The sequence below is a fragment of the Canis aureus genome, chromosome 10 (genome assembly GCF_053574225.1).
Source record: "Canis aureus isolate CA01 chromosome 10, VMU_Caureus_v.1.0, whole genome shotgun sequence".
Lineage (NCBI taxonomy): Eukaryota > Metazoa > Chordata > Mammalia > Carnivora > Canidae > Canis > Canis aureus.
Genome location: NC_135620.1, coordinates 57,496,844 through 57,516,746, shown reverse-complemented (window position 1 = coordinate 57,516,746; position 19,903 = coordinate 57,496,844). Strand labels below are relative to the sequence as shown.

The 19,903-nt window shown below is 48.8% G+C and overlaps 1 protein-coding gene across 1 annotated transcript in view; it reads left to right on the top strand.

Annotated features, from left to right (window-relative positions):
* GABBR2 (gamma-aminobutyric acid type B receptor subunit 2) overlaps window positions 1-19,903 on the top strand; it is a 355,033-nt gene that overhangs the window by 164,911 nt on the left and 170,219 nt on the right. The window contains exon 4 of the mRNA XM_077912663.1: window positions 11,878-11,979. Within this exon, the coding sequence (XP_077768789.1) occupies window positions 11,878-11,979 (102 nt within the window). The remainder of the gene's footprint in view (window positions 1-11,877; window positions 11,980-19,903) is intronic.

Sequence of the window (19,903 nt, the reverse complement as noted above, 5' to 3'; positions counted from 1 at the left end):
GGTCAGTGGGTCAGAGATGTGGGGAGCGGGCCTGAGGGTGACCATGCCAACCCCACTTGTAGGACAGAGGCATCCCTTTGCAATGACCTTGGGGCCAGGAGGTGAAGTACATCTCAGGCATGTGCCACCTCCTCTTTGTTGTCACCTCTGATCTTGATGCCGCATCCCTTGGATGTGCCCAGCTCTGCCTTCTTCTCTCTCTTACTGATTGTAAAGCCTCAGCAAGCCACTTAAAATTCCAGGCCCCTATCTGTAAAATGATGTCTGCTTTATAAGACTGTGGAGGGGATGAAATGCACCCAGAGTCATCCTGCCGAGCCCCCCAAGCCTGCTTGCTCCCCGAGGGCTGGGAGTGGGGGGCGGGAGAGGAAGGGAAGAGGGGTGGGCTCCGGGTGCAGGTGGCCCTCAGGCCTTCCCTTCCTCCTCCATCCACACTGCCAGTCGGCAGTCCCGAACAAGTAAGGGAGGCCCTGTAGACAAAGGAGGAGGGCCATAGGACATCTGGGCAGGTCAGTGAGCAGAGGACAAAGGAAAAAGACTTTGAAATATAAGACTGGAAAGACAACTGCACATGAGAAGGGCAGGGATGCCCTAGGGTCTCTGAGGAGTCCTTCAGCTCCACCTTGGGGTGAGAGGGTGGACACAGATCCACCTGTTTATTGGGCTTACTGAGCTGCTGGAGCTGCCCCATTTCTGCAGAGCTGAGAATGTGTACCAGCGGGGCTGCCCTTGACACCTGCGTCCTTGTAACTGGAGTAGAGGTCCGAGACATTCCTTGGGGTTCCTTGTCTCTCCTCCCCTTCCTCTGAGGCCCAAGTACCTACTCTAGCAACCTCACCTCTGCTTGCATACCAGCAGTGATGGGAAGCTCACTCTCCAGCCACAGCCGTTCCTTCCATCCTTGTTAGAAAGTTCTACCCCTGAGAGAGCCGAAAGCTACTTCCAGGTGGCTTCCCATGCTGGTTCTGGCCATTGCCTGGGATCCCAGGGGTCACGCTGGTCCCCACGTCTCGGTGATAGCTCCTCAGGATATGCAGGTGGGGCTTTCTGTCTATGTGGCCCTCCCCCCTCCCCTCTGCAGTTCCTCAGGTGCCAGGGAGCAGGGGAGGAGCTCAGAAAGCAGGGTGTGTGTGTGTGTGTGTGTGTGTGTGTGTGTGAGACTCTGCACCCCACTTCCTCTGGTGCTCTCAGGTGAGAGCCCTCTTCTTACCTGCTTTATTAATATCTAAATTTTCTGTAACTATTGGTCTGGGTCCCACAGGCCTGCTGCAATTAAAGCGCCAGGCGCTTCGTCACAGGAAAGCAGCCAGGCTCTGATGGCTGATGTCTTTCTGCCATAGCTCAGCAGGGTCTGACTTCATGGAGCTGACAGAGCTGCAGAAGTGGTGCGCGAAGGGAAGACTGCAGGCTGGGGGTTTGTGCATATCCAGGAAGGGGACTTCAGTCTGGTCCCACTTCCTCAGGTCCCACGCCCAGCCCGGGGCTGGAAGCTGAGGGTCCCGGATGGATGGCGTGTGGACTCTCAGGACAGTTTCTGGTTCTCCAGAGAGAGTGGCCCTGTGCTCAGGAGGAGGGGTCACCACTAGCTTGGGAATGAGGGAAGACTTCTTCTTGTAGGAGGAGGTGTCTAAGGATGTGTGGGATTTTTTTTTTTTTAAGATTTTATTTATTTATTCATGAGAGAGAGAAAGAGAGGCAGAGACACAGGCAGAAGCAGAAGCAGGCTCCATGAAGGGAGCCAGATGTGGGACTCGATCCCAGGTCTCCAGGATCATGCCCTGGGCCAAAGGCAGACGCTAAACCACTGAGCCACCCAGGGATCTCCAGATGTGTGGGATTTTAAAGTCAGAGCTGGTTGTAGGAGTTTGCAGGTTCTGCTGTAACAAATCATCACAATTTGTTACGTTACGGTAACAAAGCTCGAAGTTCAAAATCAACCTCACTAGGCCGAAAGCAAGGTGTGGGCAGGACTGGTTGGTTCTGGAGGCTCTAGGGGAGAATCTGGCCCCTTGCCTTTTCCAGCTGCTAGAGGCCAACTTCGCTCCTTGGCTCGGGGCCATCCTCTACCTTCAAAGCCAGCAGTGTGGTTTTGGCACACCCACCTCGCTCAGACCCCTGCTTCTGTTGTCAGGTCTCCCTCTGGGTCTACCTCCATCTTTCCCTTAGAAAGATCCCCTATGACTACCCTGGGCCCACCTAGATAATGAGAGGATCTACACATTTCCAGACCCTTCACTTAATCCCATCTGCAAAGTGCCCTTTGTCGTATAAGGGAAGGGATTCCAGGAACGAGGATGTGTGCATCTTTTGGGAAGGGACCTTATTCTGTCTATCACACTTAAGCTTCTTTGGAATTTCTAAAACTGTGTGAGGCTGGACGGTGGGAAGAGGGACTTGAGAGCCAGAGAGCCCTAGCTCCCCTGAATCATCTGCCCTCCCTACCCCCCCACACACAGATTGGTCTAGGGTGTGGTTCTGGGAGCTGAGCCCCTGAGGAGCCCGTGAGGCAACAGGGCAGACGAGAGTGGTCTGCAGGCCCTCCCCTCTCCCTCTGATGGACTCCCCGAACAGGTGATGCCAGTGTTGGCTGCAATGCAGGAGGAGGGAAATGTCATGGGTGGATCTTGCGTACAGGAGCCTGTCACTGGCCAGCTCTGCCAGTAGGGATCCCTGTTCCCATCCACCATGGGGGCTGGCCACACGTCCACCAGCCGGTGGGAGCTGATCATAAGGGTTTGATGTGAGCGGTTAGGTGGGTTCAGGTCACAAGGCCCCACACCCTGTGCCACAGCGGTGAGGAGAGCAGAGAACAGCCCCCCCGCCCTGGAACTCTGCATCCCCCAGGGGTGCCCACAGGGAAGCCTAGCACTGTCCCCAGAGCCAGGCCCTGTGTCAGCGGGCTGCTCATTGAGGCTGAAGCATGCAGGCCAGCTGCTGAGCGTTTGGCTCACCCCTGCAAGACCATCTCAGATGGTCTCAGCATGAACTCTTCAAGGGTCAGACTAAGGACCCTCTGCGACGAAGCCTGGACGGACACAGTGCCATCAAAGCCCTTCCCTTCGGGGGGCTGCTGCGCTAATTGGGGAGTGGACGTGACAGCCCCAGTTCTCATGGTCAGCTCTATAACGGCCAGCTCAAAGCCAGCAACCCGAACTCCAGAGCCTGCCCCTGAGGCCCACCAGCCTGGTGGCCCCACCTGGGCCCCCACATCTCATAACATGACAGCTCCTGGTCCACCCCTTGTTTTCCTGCTCTTGGTAACTCTGGGGAAGTGAGAAAAACTGTCATTTCTTTGGGATAGACAAGTGGCTGTCAACTAGAGGGGAACCTTACCTGTGATGTGGGTGCAGGCAGGACAGGAAGCCTGGCTGCTCCGTGGGGTCACGGTTTAGACCAGCAAGCGGCTGGATCCTGGGCGATGTATTTGTTTCCGTGACTGCCACAACACATCACCAGAAACTGCCTTAAAGCAACAGAAATTCATTCCCTTATGGTTCTAGAGCCAGGGGTTCTGAAATCAAGGTGTCAGCAGGGCCCTGCTCCCTCTGAATGCTCCCCAGAACCGTCTTTCCCAGCCTCTTTCAGCCTCTGCTGGCTCTAGGTGTTCCTTGGCTGGTGGCTGCATCTCTGCAGCGTCTGCCTCTGTCATCACATGCCTCACCCCTCCTGTCTCTGTGTCCCCTGAATCTCCCTCCGCCTTTATGTCATAAGGACACTTCTTATTGGATTTAGGGCCCACCCAGGTAGTCCAGGATGAGCTCATCTCAAGATCCTGCAATTAACTACATCTGCAAGGATGCTTTTTCCAAATTAGGTCACACCCACAGATCTTGATGGTTAGGGCTTGGACGTACCTCTTTGGAGGTCACATTGGCTCTGCCGTGGGTGAACACACAGGTGTCCCCCCACACATGTGGGGTCTTCACATGGACACAGCTGCGTATATGCCACAGGTATTACCCTGTGCAAGTGCTACACATATACAGTAGAGCTGATGCATGTTCACTTGCGTACTTGCCCTGATAAAAAAAAATTCACTTGTATTCAACTCTGGTTATAGCTTATTAAGAGCTAACGTTTATAGAAATCTGAAAGCTCGATGGCTCTGTTTTTTAAAAGGAACGCTTTCTTCAATGAATCTTCATCAGGTTTAGGAAAGTAAAGTACAACCACATGGGATGTGGAGATTTAAGTGCATGCCCCAAATCTTTGGAAAACTTCAGAGATGCAGAGGGGTACTTCGAAAAAGGCAGAGTGTGGGCAGATGGAATTTTGAAATGCTTATTTTCTTGGAACCACATGCATTGGTGATGAGAGAAAACTCCCTTCTCTGGCATCTCAACCAGCTTCTCCTTGTACACCTCTGATGACAGGCAGCTCACTGCCTACCAAAGCAGCCTTCTCCATCATTAGAAAGTTCTTTTGGCTTGGACCAAAGTTTGCTTTCCTGAACCATTTACTGTTGGCCCTTCCTCTGCCATGGGGGTGCCCAGAATCAGGTGCCCTCTCTTCCACATGAGAGCCCTTCAGAGTTTGAACCTGGTTATCACTTCCTGCCTCGGTCTTCTCTTCTGCAGGCTAATTTTTTAATTAGCTTAAATTAATGGTGGTTCCTGGGGAGCTCCAGCCCCAGTAAAAGTGACCTGAATTATTCAAAGATTTGAGTGTTTCAAATGCCTGTTTATCCTAATTAGCATCTTAACTACAGCGGTGCCCTCTACCTCTAACGAGCCACATTTTAACATGTTCCATATTTTAATGGATTTTACTTGAATGAACTGTTTAATCAAGTGAAGACACATTTCATGAATGAATAGAAGTAAATCTATAATTATACGCTTTAGTCAGGTAAAAGGAGTGACATTTTGGCACAATCCAGGGCTATATATAGCGAGTGCATTTGAATGACAAAGTAGGTTACCTCCACTTCCATAGGAGAGCTGGGAATTCGCTTTGCTCTCAAGTTCATTTCGTAACCTAATTAGAATTTTCAAAGAGTTGTAAAGTGCATGTGGCACAGATCTGGTTCTCCCCATCTTTACCTGGATGTCTGCCTTTCGAGATGATTCCTCAGCTGGTGCAGCAGCCTCATTAGGAAAGGCGGCCGGGGAACTACAGGCCACAGAAGCCAAGTGTCCCGGGGTCTCCGATGTTCCCCATGACGTCCACCTTGCATTTCATGTCAGAGCCTTCACTGCCTGGGATGTGTGGTCGGAAAGTGATCACTTAGAGCTATGACAATGCTTTGCTTTCCTCCTCTGCCTTTCTTACTGTCTCTTATGCCTTCTCCCTCCCTTCCTTCTTTCAGTTCACAGGACCTGCTCCTCACGCTGGGGGCCAGGAGTAGAAGGACCTGGGGATGAAAGAGGAGAGATAACTATGGGACAGGACAGGAGAGAACAGGGAAGCAGTGAAGGAAGCTGGAAAGGAAGATGGTGCCCTGGACCTGGAGAGAGTGGGGACAGTGATGTGGGGAACTTTTAGGCAGGCTGACAACCCTGCTGTAGCTTGGCAGTTCTGTTGCTTTTACCTCTCAAATGTGTGGTCCCCATCTTTAGCTGCATGTTGGAGCCACCTGGAGAGCTCTAAAGATGCTGATGCCTGGGTGCTAGCCCAGGAATTCTAATTGGTTTAGGATGCAGCCTGGGCATCAGTTTTTTCAAACCCCCCAGGTGTTTTATGACCGATATGCCATCCAGAAGGCTCCTAGTGACTGCAGCCCCAGCCAATACCTTGACGACAGCTCAGGGAAGACTGAGTCAGAACCTCCCAGCTAAGTTGCTCCCATATTCCTGACCCATGGAAACTGTGTGAGATAATAAATGCTTCTTGTTTGAAGCCACCAGGTTTTGGGAAAATTTGTTACATAGCAATGGATGACTAATACAGATTATTAGTTGCCCCCAATGCACCCCTAAGTAGGTCACTTCTTGTACCTCCACCAGCGCCTCCAGAATCTGTCACCCAGATGGTTGCTGGAGCTGCCTCCCTGGCCTTCCTCTTCCCCACCTGCCTCTGCCCCTCACTGGCCCCACAGCAGCCTAAAACACAGTTCTGGTCATGTCACCCCTCCTTGAAACCTTGTAATGGCTTTCCACGGTGCTTAGGCTCAAGACCAGCATCTTTGATGTAAGTTATGAGGCCCTGATGGCCTACTCTTCATTTTGTGCTCACAACCTTCCCTCCTCCCTGGCCCATGCTCTGCTTTAGCCCAGCCTGACTCTTCTCACTTTCTTTCCTACTGTGGGACCTTTGCATGCACTACTCCTCAGCCTGGAATCCTTCTCCTGCTTTACCTCCTGGCCTGGATCCAGCTCCTCCATTACAGCCTCTCCCAGAGCATACTCCTGAACTTGAGAATACTCCCTTTACTTGGTAGGTACAGGGCAGTCATCTGATGAATGTTCCTCACCCTTAGTAGATAGAGACCCAGGACTGAGAATGGTTTTGCTCACTATCAGAGCCCTAGTACCACTTCACATGGTGCGTGAAATAGAAGAGATGTCAGTATCATGAATATATGAATGAATGAATGAATGAATGAATGAATGAATGAACGAACAAGTGGATGAATGAATGGGGGAATGGGAAAATCAATGAGAGAGACTGGCAAGAACAAACAGAGCCCCAAGGATAACCAGAGCACTAGGTAACCGTTCAGAGAGACTCAAGCCCATTGGCAATGACTGGGCATCAGATGGAATCCCAGCTGCAGGAATGAGGCAGGAGCCCAGATTGAGAGCCTGAGATCTAGGATGTCTAGCCAGTGACATACTTATTCCTCTGGTCTCCTTTTCCTCCTCCAACCTGTCTACTTCTCCCCCTGCATCTCGCAGGATGATAAAGACTGGCTGTGTCCCCGACACCTCAGTCAGTTAGAGGAGTGAGACCAGTGTGATGGCTTCATTGGAGTGACAAGTCCTCATCACCCCTTCCCCCACAGCCCCGTGACCCAGCTGGGAGGGAGACTGTGTGCATACCTACTGGGCCTACTGCTCAGATGGCTGATCTGACCTGACGGGGTTTTTGCCTGCTGACCGGGAGCAGGACTGTCCCCACAGCTCTGGGCTTACCCCCAGAGCCACTGATTCTGCTTAGCTCTTGACTTCTCTCAAGATGTTGGACTTCCTTAGAGCTTAAAGTCTGAGCTTAAATGTTAAAATTCTTGGACTTGGATCTTGGATTCCCAAGGCCTCATGGGATGCCTTAGGAGACATTGTTGTCATCCCTTATAACCTTTGTACTCCTCAGCCCCCTGTGTCCATGGCTTCCCTAAGGGTCCTTGGTCCCTGTCCTAGCCACACCTCCCTCCTCTGAGCTTAAGCCACTTTGTCACTATCCCTTCTAAAGGCAACCAGAACTGAGCCCAGCATCCTCGGTGTGAGCTGACATGGACAGAGGACAGACCAGAGGGTGACTGCCCCTTCCTTCATTCTAGCTGTGATGCCTTCTAATTATGGCTCCTAGTCCTGCTCACCCTTTTGGATGGCAGTAGCCTCGCTCAGTTAACACATTCTGGTCTTCTAATCAAAGGGGAAATATCCAAGCCATTGGAAACATTTTTCCCCACTATGATCAATGGTTGTTATAAAACTTATCCTGCTTCCTTTAGGACAGAGGTTTTCAGACTTGAGCATGCATCAGAATCACCTGCAGGGCTGAGTAAACACAGGTCGCTGGACCCTATGTCACTGTGTCTGATCCAGTAGGTCTGGGGTGGGGCCTGAGAATGTGCATTTCTAACAAGTTCCCAGATGATGCTGGTGTTACCATCCAGGGGCCACCCTAGGACAGGCTTTCTGACACAACTTCATATCTAGCCCAAATCAGTTCTTGAGGCAGGGGAGGGAAATCAGTAGCTCTTGCCCCCAAGCCTATCCAGATTATTTATTCCTGGGGCTCTGACCCTCTGGTTCTATTTTCTGGCATCAAGTGACTTGGGCTTCTTGGAGCTCCTTCTGCAGCCTGAGCTCAGATCCACTATTGTGGAAGCAGAAGTGACCTCAGCCCTGTGAACTGGCCCCAAAGCCCCAGCCTTGAAGAATTCAACCCCTCTAGGTTTTTCTCCTAGCACCCTGGAAACCCTACCCCTGGCCCTGCTCATTTCCCCCAGGGGTCCTGGCTCTTCCTTCAGGGTAATGAGGCAGCCTTCCCCTCTGTCCCATCCATGCCCATCCATGCAGATTAGGTTCCCCGGCGGGACTCCAACTATACTGGAGAGTGCGTGTGTGTTTTATTTTCTTGGAAAAATTGAGAGTCACTCTTTTCCCAGAAGAATGTATTTCTGCTTTATAATGGAGGCAAATGAAAACATAGGACTCACTGTGCAGAAATGCAGTTTATAGCAAGACATCAGCCCCATTAAACAAGAGAACCTACAATTCCAGAAGGAAAAATAGGCGTTTCAAATTCGTGTCGTACCTCTTTGGCCAGTGGACTGAATAACTCTCCGATCTACACGTGAGGTTGTGGCTACTTTTCCTTAGGAGTTACATCAACTCCATTGTTTCTTTTCCATGCTTTGGTTACTTAAAAATACCATTTATTACTCATTTCCTCCATTTGCTTTCTCTAAAGAGGTCCATTAGAGTAAATACTTGAGCTGAGCTCAGACTTCTTGGTGCTAAAATTATGGTGGCTGATCGTACTACCATCTGTTCTGACCTGTTCTGGCTCATCAGGCTTCCAGAACTGTCCACAGCTGGCAGGATCCAGAAGAACCAGCCTGGGAGCATGTGGAGAGCACAAGACTGGGAATGACACTTCTGTTTCCTCATTTGTGAAATTAGGGGCAGAATGAGATGACCTCTAGGGTGTTTTAGTTTTGTTCGTTTTGAGTTCTAACTGCCTAAAAAAAAATAGTTTATTTTGCCATAATTTATACAGCTCTCACACACACCCTTATTCACAGATAGATACTCCAAGCCACTGACTGCCTTGAGGCCTTGCCCTTACCCCTGGAAGTGATCATCCCAGCTTTTAAACTGCATAAAGAACTTGAGAGTTTACATTTTGCATCATTGGTGTTTTTGCCGGTCCCTGAAACAACCCCATATGTTACATGCTGTATTAACCCCACTTCAGAGATGTGAAGACTGAGCTCCAAGAGAGATCCCCTGAGTGTGCATGGCAGTGGTGCGTGCATCAGCTGCACTGCCTCCAGCAGGGGTGACTTTGCACATTTTCTGAAGTGTCTAATCATTGTTGTTTCTCTACAACACCCCCCCACACACGAAACTAACAGTGGGGCTCCACCTGCATCCAAGAAGGATTTGTGGCAGCAGAAATAAACCACAATGCCAAAGTCAACTTTTTTGGTCCAATCAACTCATTCCCAGTCTTCCATCACAATAGAGGTAAAAGGGCAGCCCCGATGGCCCAGCGGTTTGGTGCCGCCTTTAGCCTGGGGTATGATCTTGGAGACCCAGGATGGAGTTCCACATCGGGCTCCCTGCATGGAGCCTGCTTCTCCCTCTGCCTGTGTCTCTGCCTCTCTCTCTCTCTCTCTCTCTCTCTCTCTCTCTGTCTCTCACGAATAAATAAATAAATAAAATCTTTAAAAAAATAGAGATAAAAACTAAGAATGGACAAGGCTCCATGTGATTGCAGCAGCTTCATTCTTTGTTTTATTTTTTATAAATTTAGTTTTTATTGGTGTTCAATTTGCCAACATATAGAATAACACCTTGTACCAAACATTTATCCAGAGCATTTCCAGCATTCAGGAAACACAGAGTAGCAAACACCCATGGACTCGTTACCCAGAATTAAATAAACGTTCACTTTTTGTTCTATTTGTGTCATATTTCTCTTAAAGAAATAAAATACAGCAGTTCCCATTGAAACCCTTTGGCTCCGTTTCCACGGTGGTGGCTTCCCAGCGACCATCCTGCAATGTTCACAGCCAAATTATTCAAAATAACGCTTTGAGATATACATGGGAAGAAATCTACCACGGAAATAAGAAGCGCCTTTTTTTTTTTTTTTTTTTTTTACTGTGATAAAATATAGGTAACATGAAGTTTCCATTTTAACCATTTATTAAAGATTTATTTATTTATGTTTAGAGAGGGGGAGGGGCAGAAAGAGAGGGAGAGAGAATCTTAAACAGACTCCACACCTAGCACACCCTACACAGGGCTCAATCCCATGACCTTGAGATCATGACCTGAGCCAAAACCAAGAGTTGGATGCTCAACCAACTGTGCCACCCAGACTCCCTGTCCATTTTTACCATTTTTAAGTGTCCAGTTTGGTGGCATTAAGTACATTCATACTATTGTGTAATCAGCACCACCATTCATTCCCAGATCTTTTTCATCCACCCAGTCACCCTACCCATCAAACACTAACTCCCCATTCCCTCCTTCCCAGCCCCAAGTAGTCACTGATCTACTTTCCATCTCTATGAATTCTACTCCTCTAGGTACCTCATGTGAGTGGAATCCTACAATACTTGTCCTTTTGTGTCTGGCTCCTTTCACTTCACATAATGTCTTCATTTCATCCACATTGTAGCGTGGATCAGAACCTCATTGGAAGGCTGAATAGTGTTCCGTGGCGTGTACATACCACGTGTTTATCCCTCCATCCATTGATAGACATGTGGGTTACTTCCATCTTTTGCGTTTTGTGAATAAGGCTGCTGTGAACATGGGTGTGCAAGTACATCTTGAAGACCCTGTTTTCAGTTCTTTTGAGACAGTAACCAGAGGTGGAATACTGGATCATATAGCGATCTGTGTTTAATGTTTGAGGAACTGCCGTACTGGTTTCCACAGTGTCTGCACCATTCTGTGCACAGGGGTTTCATTTCTCTCCATCTTCGCCAATGCTTACTGTTTCCTGTTTTTTAATAATGACCATCATAATGGGTGTGAACGAGAAGTGCTTGTAAGGATCATCTTCTCCTAAGGAAGAAGACACTAAAGCCCTGAGACAGGGTGAGTCACACAGCGAGGCAGAGGTCACCACCAAGTTGGTGACAAAGCAAAACCTAGAATCTGGGCCCCTACACACGCCCCCCGCCCCCCCCGCCCAGTTGTTTTTACTGACACACACAGTCCAGTTTCCATTGCTTTACATCAGGGGTTGCTCAGCCATGGCCACAGGCCAGATACAAACTTCAGAGTTCTTTGGTTTGCTCCCTACTTTGTTGTGTGTGTCTTAAGTAATTCAAAATCATGCCAATATTTTCAGATATGCAAGGATCTTATATTTTAAAAAACCTAGATTTCTGAATTCTTCCCCCAAAACCAGAAGGTCTAGTGACCCCGGTCTAGCATTCTGGCACAGCGTGATTACAGCAGCTGCCACCTTAGATGGGACATGTGGTCACCAGTTTGCCACTGTCCCCACCACTCCCTAATATCCTTCCACACTGCTTCACACATTGGCTGGACTTAGCAAACCCTGGAGTTCACAGACCTCCGCTTTCCAAGCACAGAGTTGTTAGCCGCCCTGCGTGTCAGTGGACAGAGTTACATGTAACAGCGCGGGTTGGCTCCATACCCCCTCGCCATAAGTAGAGATGTATGTGAATAGTCTGACTTGGAGACAGTATGATAAAGGGCAGAGAAACCCCAGCATGAAAGCCTGGAGATTGGGGTGCTCATCTTGACTCTCCCAGGAAAACCTTATGCAATCAGTTTCTTGTCCTTTTGCCAGTGTGTCACCTGCGGGGTGGGACAGGCAGGTCTCCACGGTCTCACAGGGCCCTCTAGTTTATAATAAAAGGGGGAAATTTCTCGTTTTGCATTGTTGGTGGAAAAAAACAGCCCAGTTGAGCTGCTTTGTCGGGACAACCCCTCTGACCAGACCCTTCCTGTCCTTCCTGTGGCCACCAGCACACCCACCCAATCTTTCTCTTTGTGACAGGTGAGGAACGACCTGACTGGGGTTCTGTATGGTGAGGACATCGAGATTTCGGACACCGAGAGCTTCTCCAACGACCCCTGCACGAGTGTCAAAAAGCTGAAGGTAGGTGTGTCTGGCCATGGCTTGGAGGACAGACTGTGCCATGCTCCAGGCTTCCCCGCATCCCTGACTGTGAAAGAGCCTCGAGTTTAGGCTATTCCCTCTCATCCTGGCATTTCACACGTGGGGAGAGGCTCCCAGGAGCTGGCTTCCCTTGGCTCTCCCCTTGCTTGGCCAGCAGGGACCAAAGGTCTGGTTGCCAGGTGCATAGCCATGTAGAGCTTACTTGGTGACTTTGTATCTCTCACCCGAGCCTAAGAGGCAAGCAGGATGTGAGTTACCACCTCCTCTGTTGTGAAGAGATGGAGAAAGAGGGACTATGTTGCCCAAAGGCACAGCAAGGCAGTACGGTTACTGGGACTGAAAGCCTAAGCTCCTGACTCCTCTTATCCCACAAACTCTCTCTCAAACACCTGGTTTGTGCCATACCCCCTCCTGGGCTCACAGATGCCATCAAGCATGTCCTTGTCCTCAGGTTGCTCACAGCTGGTGAGGAAGCCAGCAGCTTCCTCTAGGGATCAGAACAGAGGGGCCTAGGAACAAAGGGAGGAAGTGACTCATCGAGCCTGGGGAGAGGGTTCAGACAAGGCTCCAGAGAAGCATTTGCACCTGGCCAGGGAGGATAAGCAGGAGGGGGGCCTGCAGGTGCCCAGCAGGGAAAAAGGGGTGAAGATAAGAAGGCAGGGCAGTGTCGGGGCTGGAAAAAGCATTTGGAGCCAGGTTCCACGAGCCTTGAATGCCGAGCTAAGGACTTTGGTCTTTTATCCAGGGAGCAGTGGGAGATGCTAGGGGTTTGTAAGCAGGTACAGACGTAGTTAGAGCATCTCTCTCCCTCTCTTCCTGTCTCCCTCTCTTCCATTCTGGCATGCCCACATTTAGGGTTGTCGACATGGAGACCCCAGATGCCAATTGCTGATAAGCCCCCTTTCATCTTGGGCAGGTCCCAGGCTACACCAGTCAGAACAGGTGGCAGTTTAGAATTCTTATCTTGCAAAGCCCTCACAGTTCACAGATGGAAAAGACTGAGGCCCAAAGACAGGGAACAAGGGGAGCAGAGTGCCAGTGGTTTGTTTCCTGACCTCAGGAGCATGCCTGTGTGTGACATTTCAGCCCTGAGAGTCCCTGCAGAGAAGGAAACAGTGGGTGGGAGGGCCTGCTGGCAGCCCAGGTAGCTGGGGCTGGATCTGCCCACACTGTTCCCCCACGGGCTGTGTGGGCAGAGGGTCCAGTCAGGCTGTAGGGGTCAGGAGGACCCAGAGCAGTGCAGAGTGCCTACTCTCCAGGGAGCCGGTGGGGCTGAGGGTGAGGGAGGAGCCCGATGCTGAGCTGACATTCTCCACCACACAGGGCAGCGTCTCCCCAGGGTGGGCACTTGAAATAGCTTCCTGCATCTCGGAGGCCTAGCGGGCTTTGGAGTTGAAAGAGCCTTTGTGTGTGGAGCAGAAGCACTAGTTGAAAGTCTGAGAGAAATTAGGAATGGAACTGGGTGCTCTGCTCTTCGGCCAACTAGCTCCAACAGAAGTAAGAGTGACAATACTGCTGACGGAAGTAGCAGCCTGCCGGGCCAGCGCCCTGAGCCAGAGCCGGGCCGATGCAGACCCTCCCTGGCTCATTCAGTCCTCCCCAGAGCCCTCAGACGGAGGCAGTTTTTGCATCCCTGTGTCACAGGTGGGGAATGTGAGGCTCAAAGAGGTTAAGGATTGCCCCGAGTCACTCAACTGGAAAACAGTGGGCTGGATTCAAGCCTGGATCTGGGTGACAGGGCAGCTCAGGTCTCTCCAGCACCCCACACAGCTGCGGTGCTCAGAACGGATGACAACATCACATAAGCTGGAGGGGAGGGGGGAAGCGGGAGCCTAGTCTGTCTGCTGGCAAAGGAGTCCTTCTGGGGGAAGCACTCTTCCCCCAGAGGCTTGCACGGCTGCTTCTCCAGCCTTCTTCTCATCTTTGCTCAGTTGTTCCCCTTTTCCCGGGGCCTTCCCAAATACTTCATTTAAAAGTTAAATCCTTGCCCACTTTCTGCTGATTTTCTCCATTTCACTGATGGATGTCTGTGTTCGTTTCCAAGGTCTGCTGAAACAAAGTACCACAAACAATGTGACTTAAAGCAACTGAAATGTATACTCTCACATTTTGGAGGCTGTATGCCCAAGGTCAAGGTGTCAGCAAGGCCATGTTCTCTAGAAGGCTCTGGGGCTCTCCTGTGCCTTTCTTTTCTGGTGTTGCCAACAGTCCTTGGTGTTCCTTGGCGTGCAGCTGCATAACTCCCAACCCCTACTCCCTAGGCATTTTCCTCTTCCTCTTCACATCGTCTTATTAGGATACTCGTCGTGTTGCATTACAAGTCTACCCTACACCAATATGACCTCATCTTAACTAATTACATTTGTGGGGAGCTTGTTTTCAAACAAGGTCACATTCTAGGGTATTGGGGGTTCAACATATCTTTGGAGGACACAATTCAACTCATCACAACATCGGACCTATTGCTCATTTTGTGTAGTTGTTTTATCATCTATCTCCTCCCACCAGAACATAAACTCTGGGAGGCAGGAGTTTCTGTCTGTTGTGTTCACTGTTTTGTTCCCCATCACCCAGAATCAAATTAATTTGAGTGTGTGTAAATAAAATACCAAATCTGGGCAGATAAAGCCAATAGAGAACACAAGGATAGAATACTCAGGAATAAAGTAACTTGTGGAAAGCTCAGAGTAAAAGCACATCTCTGGTTTACTGTGGGATAAGATAGAGAAGGAGGTACAGAGGACAAGGAAGAAAACTGAATACCAAAGAACAGAATTAAAGTCTGCATTGGAGGTATTAGGGAGCAGAGTTAATGCCAAGAAAAATGATCAATAGTGTGAAGGACAAACTTGAGATATTTCCCAGAATTCAGAGGAAATGGTGAGAGTGATCAATATAATGAGGGAAGAAGTAACAGTTATGGACACTGGAGAAGGGAGACCCTAAGGGAAAACCAGAACAGGTGAAACGGAACCAAAATCAACACGAAATAGGCACCACAATAGCAACAAGCACACTGAGCACCCAGATGTTGGTTTCTAATACCATTCTCCATAAAAAAAGAACCAGGACTCCTTGGAGAAATGGCTGATTCTAGGACTAAGGCAGGAAATATGCAAGATGATCCTGGAGCATCTTCTAATGCCAGAAAGTGAGGAAGTACTCAAAACATCAGCAAAACACACTGATGGGGGCACGTTGGAGGAATACAGCCGCCAACCGAAAAGAGTTCCCAGTGGCCAAAGCTGGGACAGTTTCAGCAACAAAATAAAATAGTATGGAATTGTAACTCAAAGTATGAGACAAATACCCATGTGTCCATACTGCTATGAATAAATTAATGGGAAAGAACAGACAAACCTCCTATACAGAAAAATCCCAAATGATTGATGTAGCTATTTTATACTCATGGAGGTGGAGCAGGACGACCCACTTCTTAAGTGACTTTCTTCCAAAGAGTACACAGTGGAAAGAGGGGAGAAGAGTAACTTGATGGTGGAGAAATCAGACAAACATGACCTCAGCGGGGTGACCAAGGTCAGCATCAACAGTGGTAAGTCACACTTAAGTGATAAGTTTATCCACAAGAGGATGCACCCTTGATATGAGAGGATGAGATGGACAGTTTGTCTCTGTGCTCTTCCTCTCCAAAACTCATGCCCCAAGTCCAACCATGAAGAAAACGCCAGGCAAATTCTAGGCCATTTTCCAAATACTCCCCAAAACTGTCTAGGTCTTTAAAACGGAGGAACATCTGAGCCAAAAGGAGCCTACAGAGACATGACAACTAAATATAATGTAGTGCTCTGGGTGCGATCCAGAAAGAGAGCAAGGACATTAGAGAAGAAAACCCAAAGGAAATCTGAATAAAGTATGGACTTTAGCTAATAATAATCAATATTGATTCATTAATTGTATCCAATGTACCACACTAACATAAAATATTAATAATAGGGGAAGCTGGGTGAGGAGCATATGGGGACTTTCTATCTTTGTCATTTTTCTGTAAATCTAAAACTAATCTCAAATAAGTTTATTTTTAAAAAGGGAGCCAAACTTAAGTGCGCTCAAGAGAGTCCTACTAGGTTGGACTGACAGAATTGCTAATAGTCAACCATTTCTGAACTACAAACTCAACAATCTCAGAAGGAAATGTGCACACTGCTATGTGCACGGTCTCACTGGCCTTTCCACATTCTAGCAGAATTGGTGAAAAGAGAGTCATACCAAGACACATTTTGGCAGAAGCTTTGAAGTACAAACATAAAGGGGAAGAATCTACAAGTATCTAGGCCAGAAAAAAAAGCAAATTTCCCACAAAGGTGCAAAAACCAGGCCACCTCGACTCCTCTGCAGCATTCAATCCCAGAGACAATGGAGCCGCTGGGAGACCGCCTCCCAGGCGTGCAGCTGATGAGGCCTACTAGCCAGGTGCCCTTCTCGGAGTTAATCCTTGAAGGTTTACATCAGCCAGCCAAGAACAATGGCAAACTTCATAGCAGGTTACGGCAGAAATGGCTGAGTAGGGGCCACAGGAATCCGTGGACAGAAAGCTAAGTCTAAATAAATTGTTATAAAATTGCATACAGATGCAGAAGTTCATTTTGAAAGCAAATGTACATGTACATATAGTGCAAAAATAGATACTTGAATAACAATAACTGAGATAGAGAAATCCAAATTCCATTAACAGGGCCAAAAAAGTGGGTGATATAAAACAGGGGTGGTAACATCCTGGTCTTAGATAGAAGAGGGACTCAGAGGAGCCCACCTGGCTCATGAATTTCCTAAATAAACGTATGAGCTAAAGGATGCTTTGAATAACTTGATGGTAAATATACTATAATGCAAACAGAACCTGAAGCTTTTGAAGCATAGAAGGTGAACGCAGGGAAAATCTAGTCCACATATTGAAAAGCAGAAAGCGAATGTGAACGCCGGGAAGCGTACCAGGTAGGTAATTGCAGACCAAATAGAGCCATTCTGACCATAAATTCAAATAGGTCAAACTCCGTATGAAAAGGCAAAGACTTCTACAATTGTGTTTTTGAAGAACTAACTGTAGCTTTTGACGGCAGAGGAAGTGACCCCGAAAAGGCAAAGGTCAGAAGTCGGGCAGAGGTAGGGCAAGCCAACCAAACGAAGCAAGAACCCCAGCGTTCACAGGAGACCAAAGGGAATTCAAGGCACTGACCGTTAAACGGGATTAAGGAGAGTCATTCTCTGTAGATCGGGGTACCATTCACCGTGAGAACTACACACTCATGGACCATTATTGCTGTAAATTACATCTCATTGAAATATATAAAGAAAAGCCTGTTAAAATACAAAGGAGAATTGACAGAAACACAATAGCATTGGGAGCCATAACCCTCTCCTTCTTGGACAGATCACCCAGGCGAAAATAAGCAAGAGCACAGAGGAACCAAATAACAAAATTAATCAGGCTGGTTTAGCAGATACGTACCGAAGTTCGCCTAAAGGAAGTCAAGAAATAAAACCATCTCTGCGTGATGGAGACTGGAGGCCTTTAAGCTCCTTCCAGGCCTGTTCCAAACATGGGGCTTTAAAGGGGAACTGTTGCCAGGCTGGGCTGGGGGAGGGGGTGTGGAGGCTGCCCCTGGGTGTCTCTATGGTGCCTGCTCTGAAGCTTTGGACCCTGTGGGGCAGAGGGCCAGGCTTCAGATGTCCTGCTCTGTGCACTTTATTTGCTTTCTCCCCCTTCCCTGGAGCAGCCCCCAACCCATCATTCAGGATTCAGATTCCGGGAACATCTCCCTAATTTATAAGCCAGCCGATGAGCAACTTTAATTCCGTCTCCAAAACTCTGCAGCATTAATTCCCTCTTGCCATGTCACAGAGCATAGTCACAGGTTCTGGAGATGAGGAAATAAGACATTTGGGGGGAGGCCATTATTCTGCCTAAAACAGGAAGACGGCAAAATTAGACCTTCAGGTGAACTGTGACCCCCCGCTCTGCTCCATGGGAGAGGCCTTGTGGGAGCTCCCCTCTCATCCCCACAGGCCAGGAGGCTACTTGACTGCGGGAAATGGTTCACATAGGTACCCCAGGGGGATGCAAAGCTACAGCATGAACATGGTACAGTTTCCCAGTGGGCCAGTTTTGCTCAGAAACATGGGAAGAAAAGCATTATTTTTATCTTAAGATAAGCACAGATACGTAATTGGAATGCTAAATATACGTGAATTTTCAAGATAAAATAATAAACTGTACAGAAATGGGATGCTTTCCCAGTGGCTGCTATGGGCCATTCCTTCTTTACTTCCATCTTTAAAAATATATGCCTCCTTTGGGTACAGACTTGTCTGATCCTTATGTTGTACGCTTGAAACTAATGTAACATTTTATGTCAACTACACTCCAGTAGATCGACAGACAGACAGATAAAAATGAAAAATAAATGGAAGGGCTAACCAGAATAAAAAGTTTAATGTAACAACAGCAACAAAAGAATATATGTCTCCTGCTTCTCTGCCATTAGGCACATTTCTGGTAAGGAAAAAAGATGTCAAAACTAACTAAATAAAAGTACTCATTCTGGGTATAGAATCGGTGTGTCAGGGCCAGGAGGTACTTTGGGAAGCATCTAGGCTAACCCTCCTGGACTTAACCCCAGGTCTCATAGCCAGAGTCAGGGGGCAGGAGTGAGCCTGGGCTCTAGACCCCTTCCCCAATGCCCACTGGCCCAGGTCGTACCACCTCCCAGCCCCATCATGACCAGCTGCTAAGAGCTCGGCCGCTCTGGGGTTTGTAGCACCTCCTCCCTTTCTACAGCATCATACACAGTTTATTCTAATTTTTCAGCATCCCGGTGGGTCTATAGGGCTTGGCACCTGGGAAAACCAGGAAGCAATTGCAGTGGACCAAGATGGATGTACAGGTGGCAGGAGATACCAGAAAACACAGAGGTCAGTGTCCGGTTGACCTTCCCTTCTAGCAGGACCCCGCACTCTGGCCACAAGGAAGGCAGGATGGGGTGGCCTCTGCTTTCCTGCTCTTTTAAATGTTATGCCAGCCATTTTAATGTCTCAGGATCACCTCTCCTGCTGCAGTGCTTTCACGTCCAAGTCTACCCAACTTTCTCCCAAGAGCTGTTGCTGCAAGCTGGATGTTTTCTCAGCCCAGGCGGCAATAAATAGGGGTGACTGGTCAAGCACTCCAGCTCTGGGGCCAGGCCCAGCCGGAGTTGAGACCAGCCCACCACTTCCTACATGTGTGACCTGGTGTCTTAGGTTGAACTCCTGAGAAACAGAGCCTGAGAGTCTGGTGAAAGTGATTTATTGAGAACACACTCAGGACACAGGAGAAAGGCAGGATAAGGCAAGAGGAGAGCTGGGCCAGAATGCTGTCTTGGCTCGAGACCAGTTTAGCCTGGCCTCACGGGGTATCTGGAGCATAGCCTGCACCCCAGAGCTGGTGCCCCCTTTCAGTGAGCCAGTCACTGGATGCTGCGGAATGTGGGGCACAGCACGATCTTCAGAGCCAGGAGGTTCCCATTAGCAGGGGGCAGTTGTCTAGAGAAGGGAGCAAGCCGTAAGCAGCCTATGCTCACTGCTCTGGGATGGATGCAACAGTCCTGAGTCGAACCACCAGAGCTGACGGTGTCTGCTGCACTTGGAAAAGCTTCTTAATTCTTTGGGGCTCAGCAGGCTCATGAAACTTTCCAGAGTGGACATAATAACACCTATCTCCTTGGCTGGGGCTGATATACCGCTTAGTACCACAGCTAGAGAGAGCTCCAAACTTGTCCTTGCTTTTTATTTGCTAGGATCCCTTACACATGGGGGGTTATACACAAGGTCTTTGAATTAGGTTATCCTGCTGAAGTGTCACTTTTGTGTGTATGTGATCTTAGCTGGCTTGAAGTGTCCCAGAGACAAA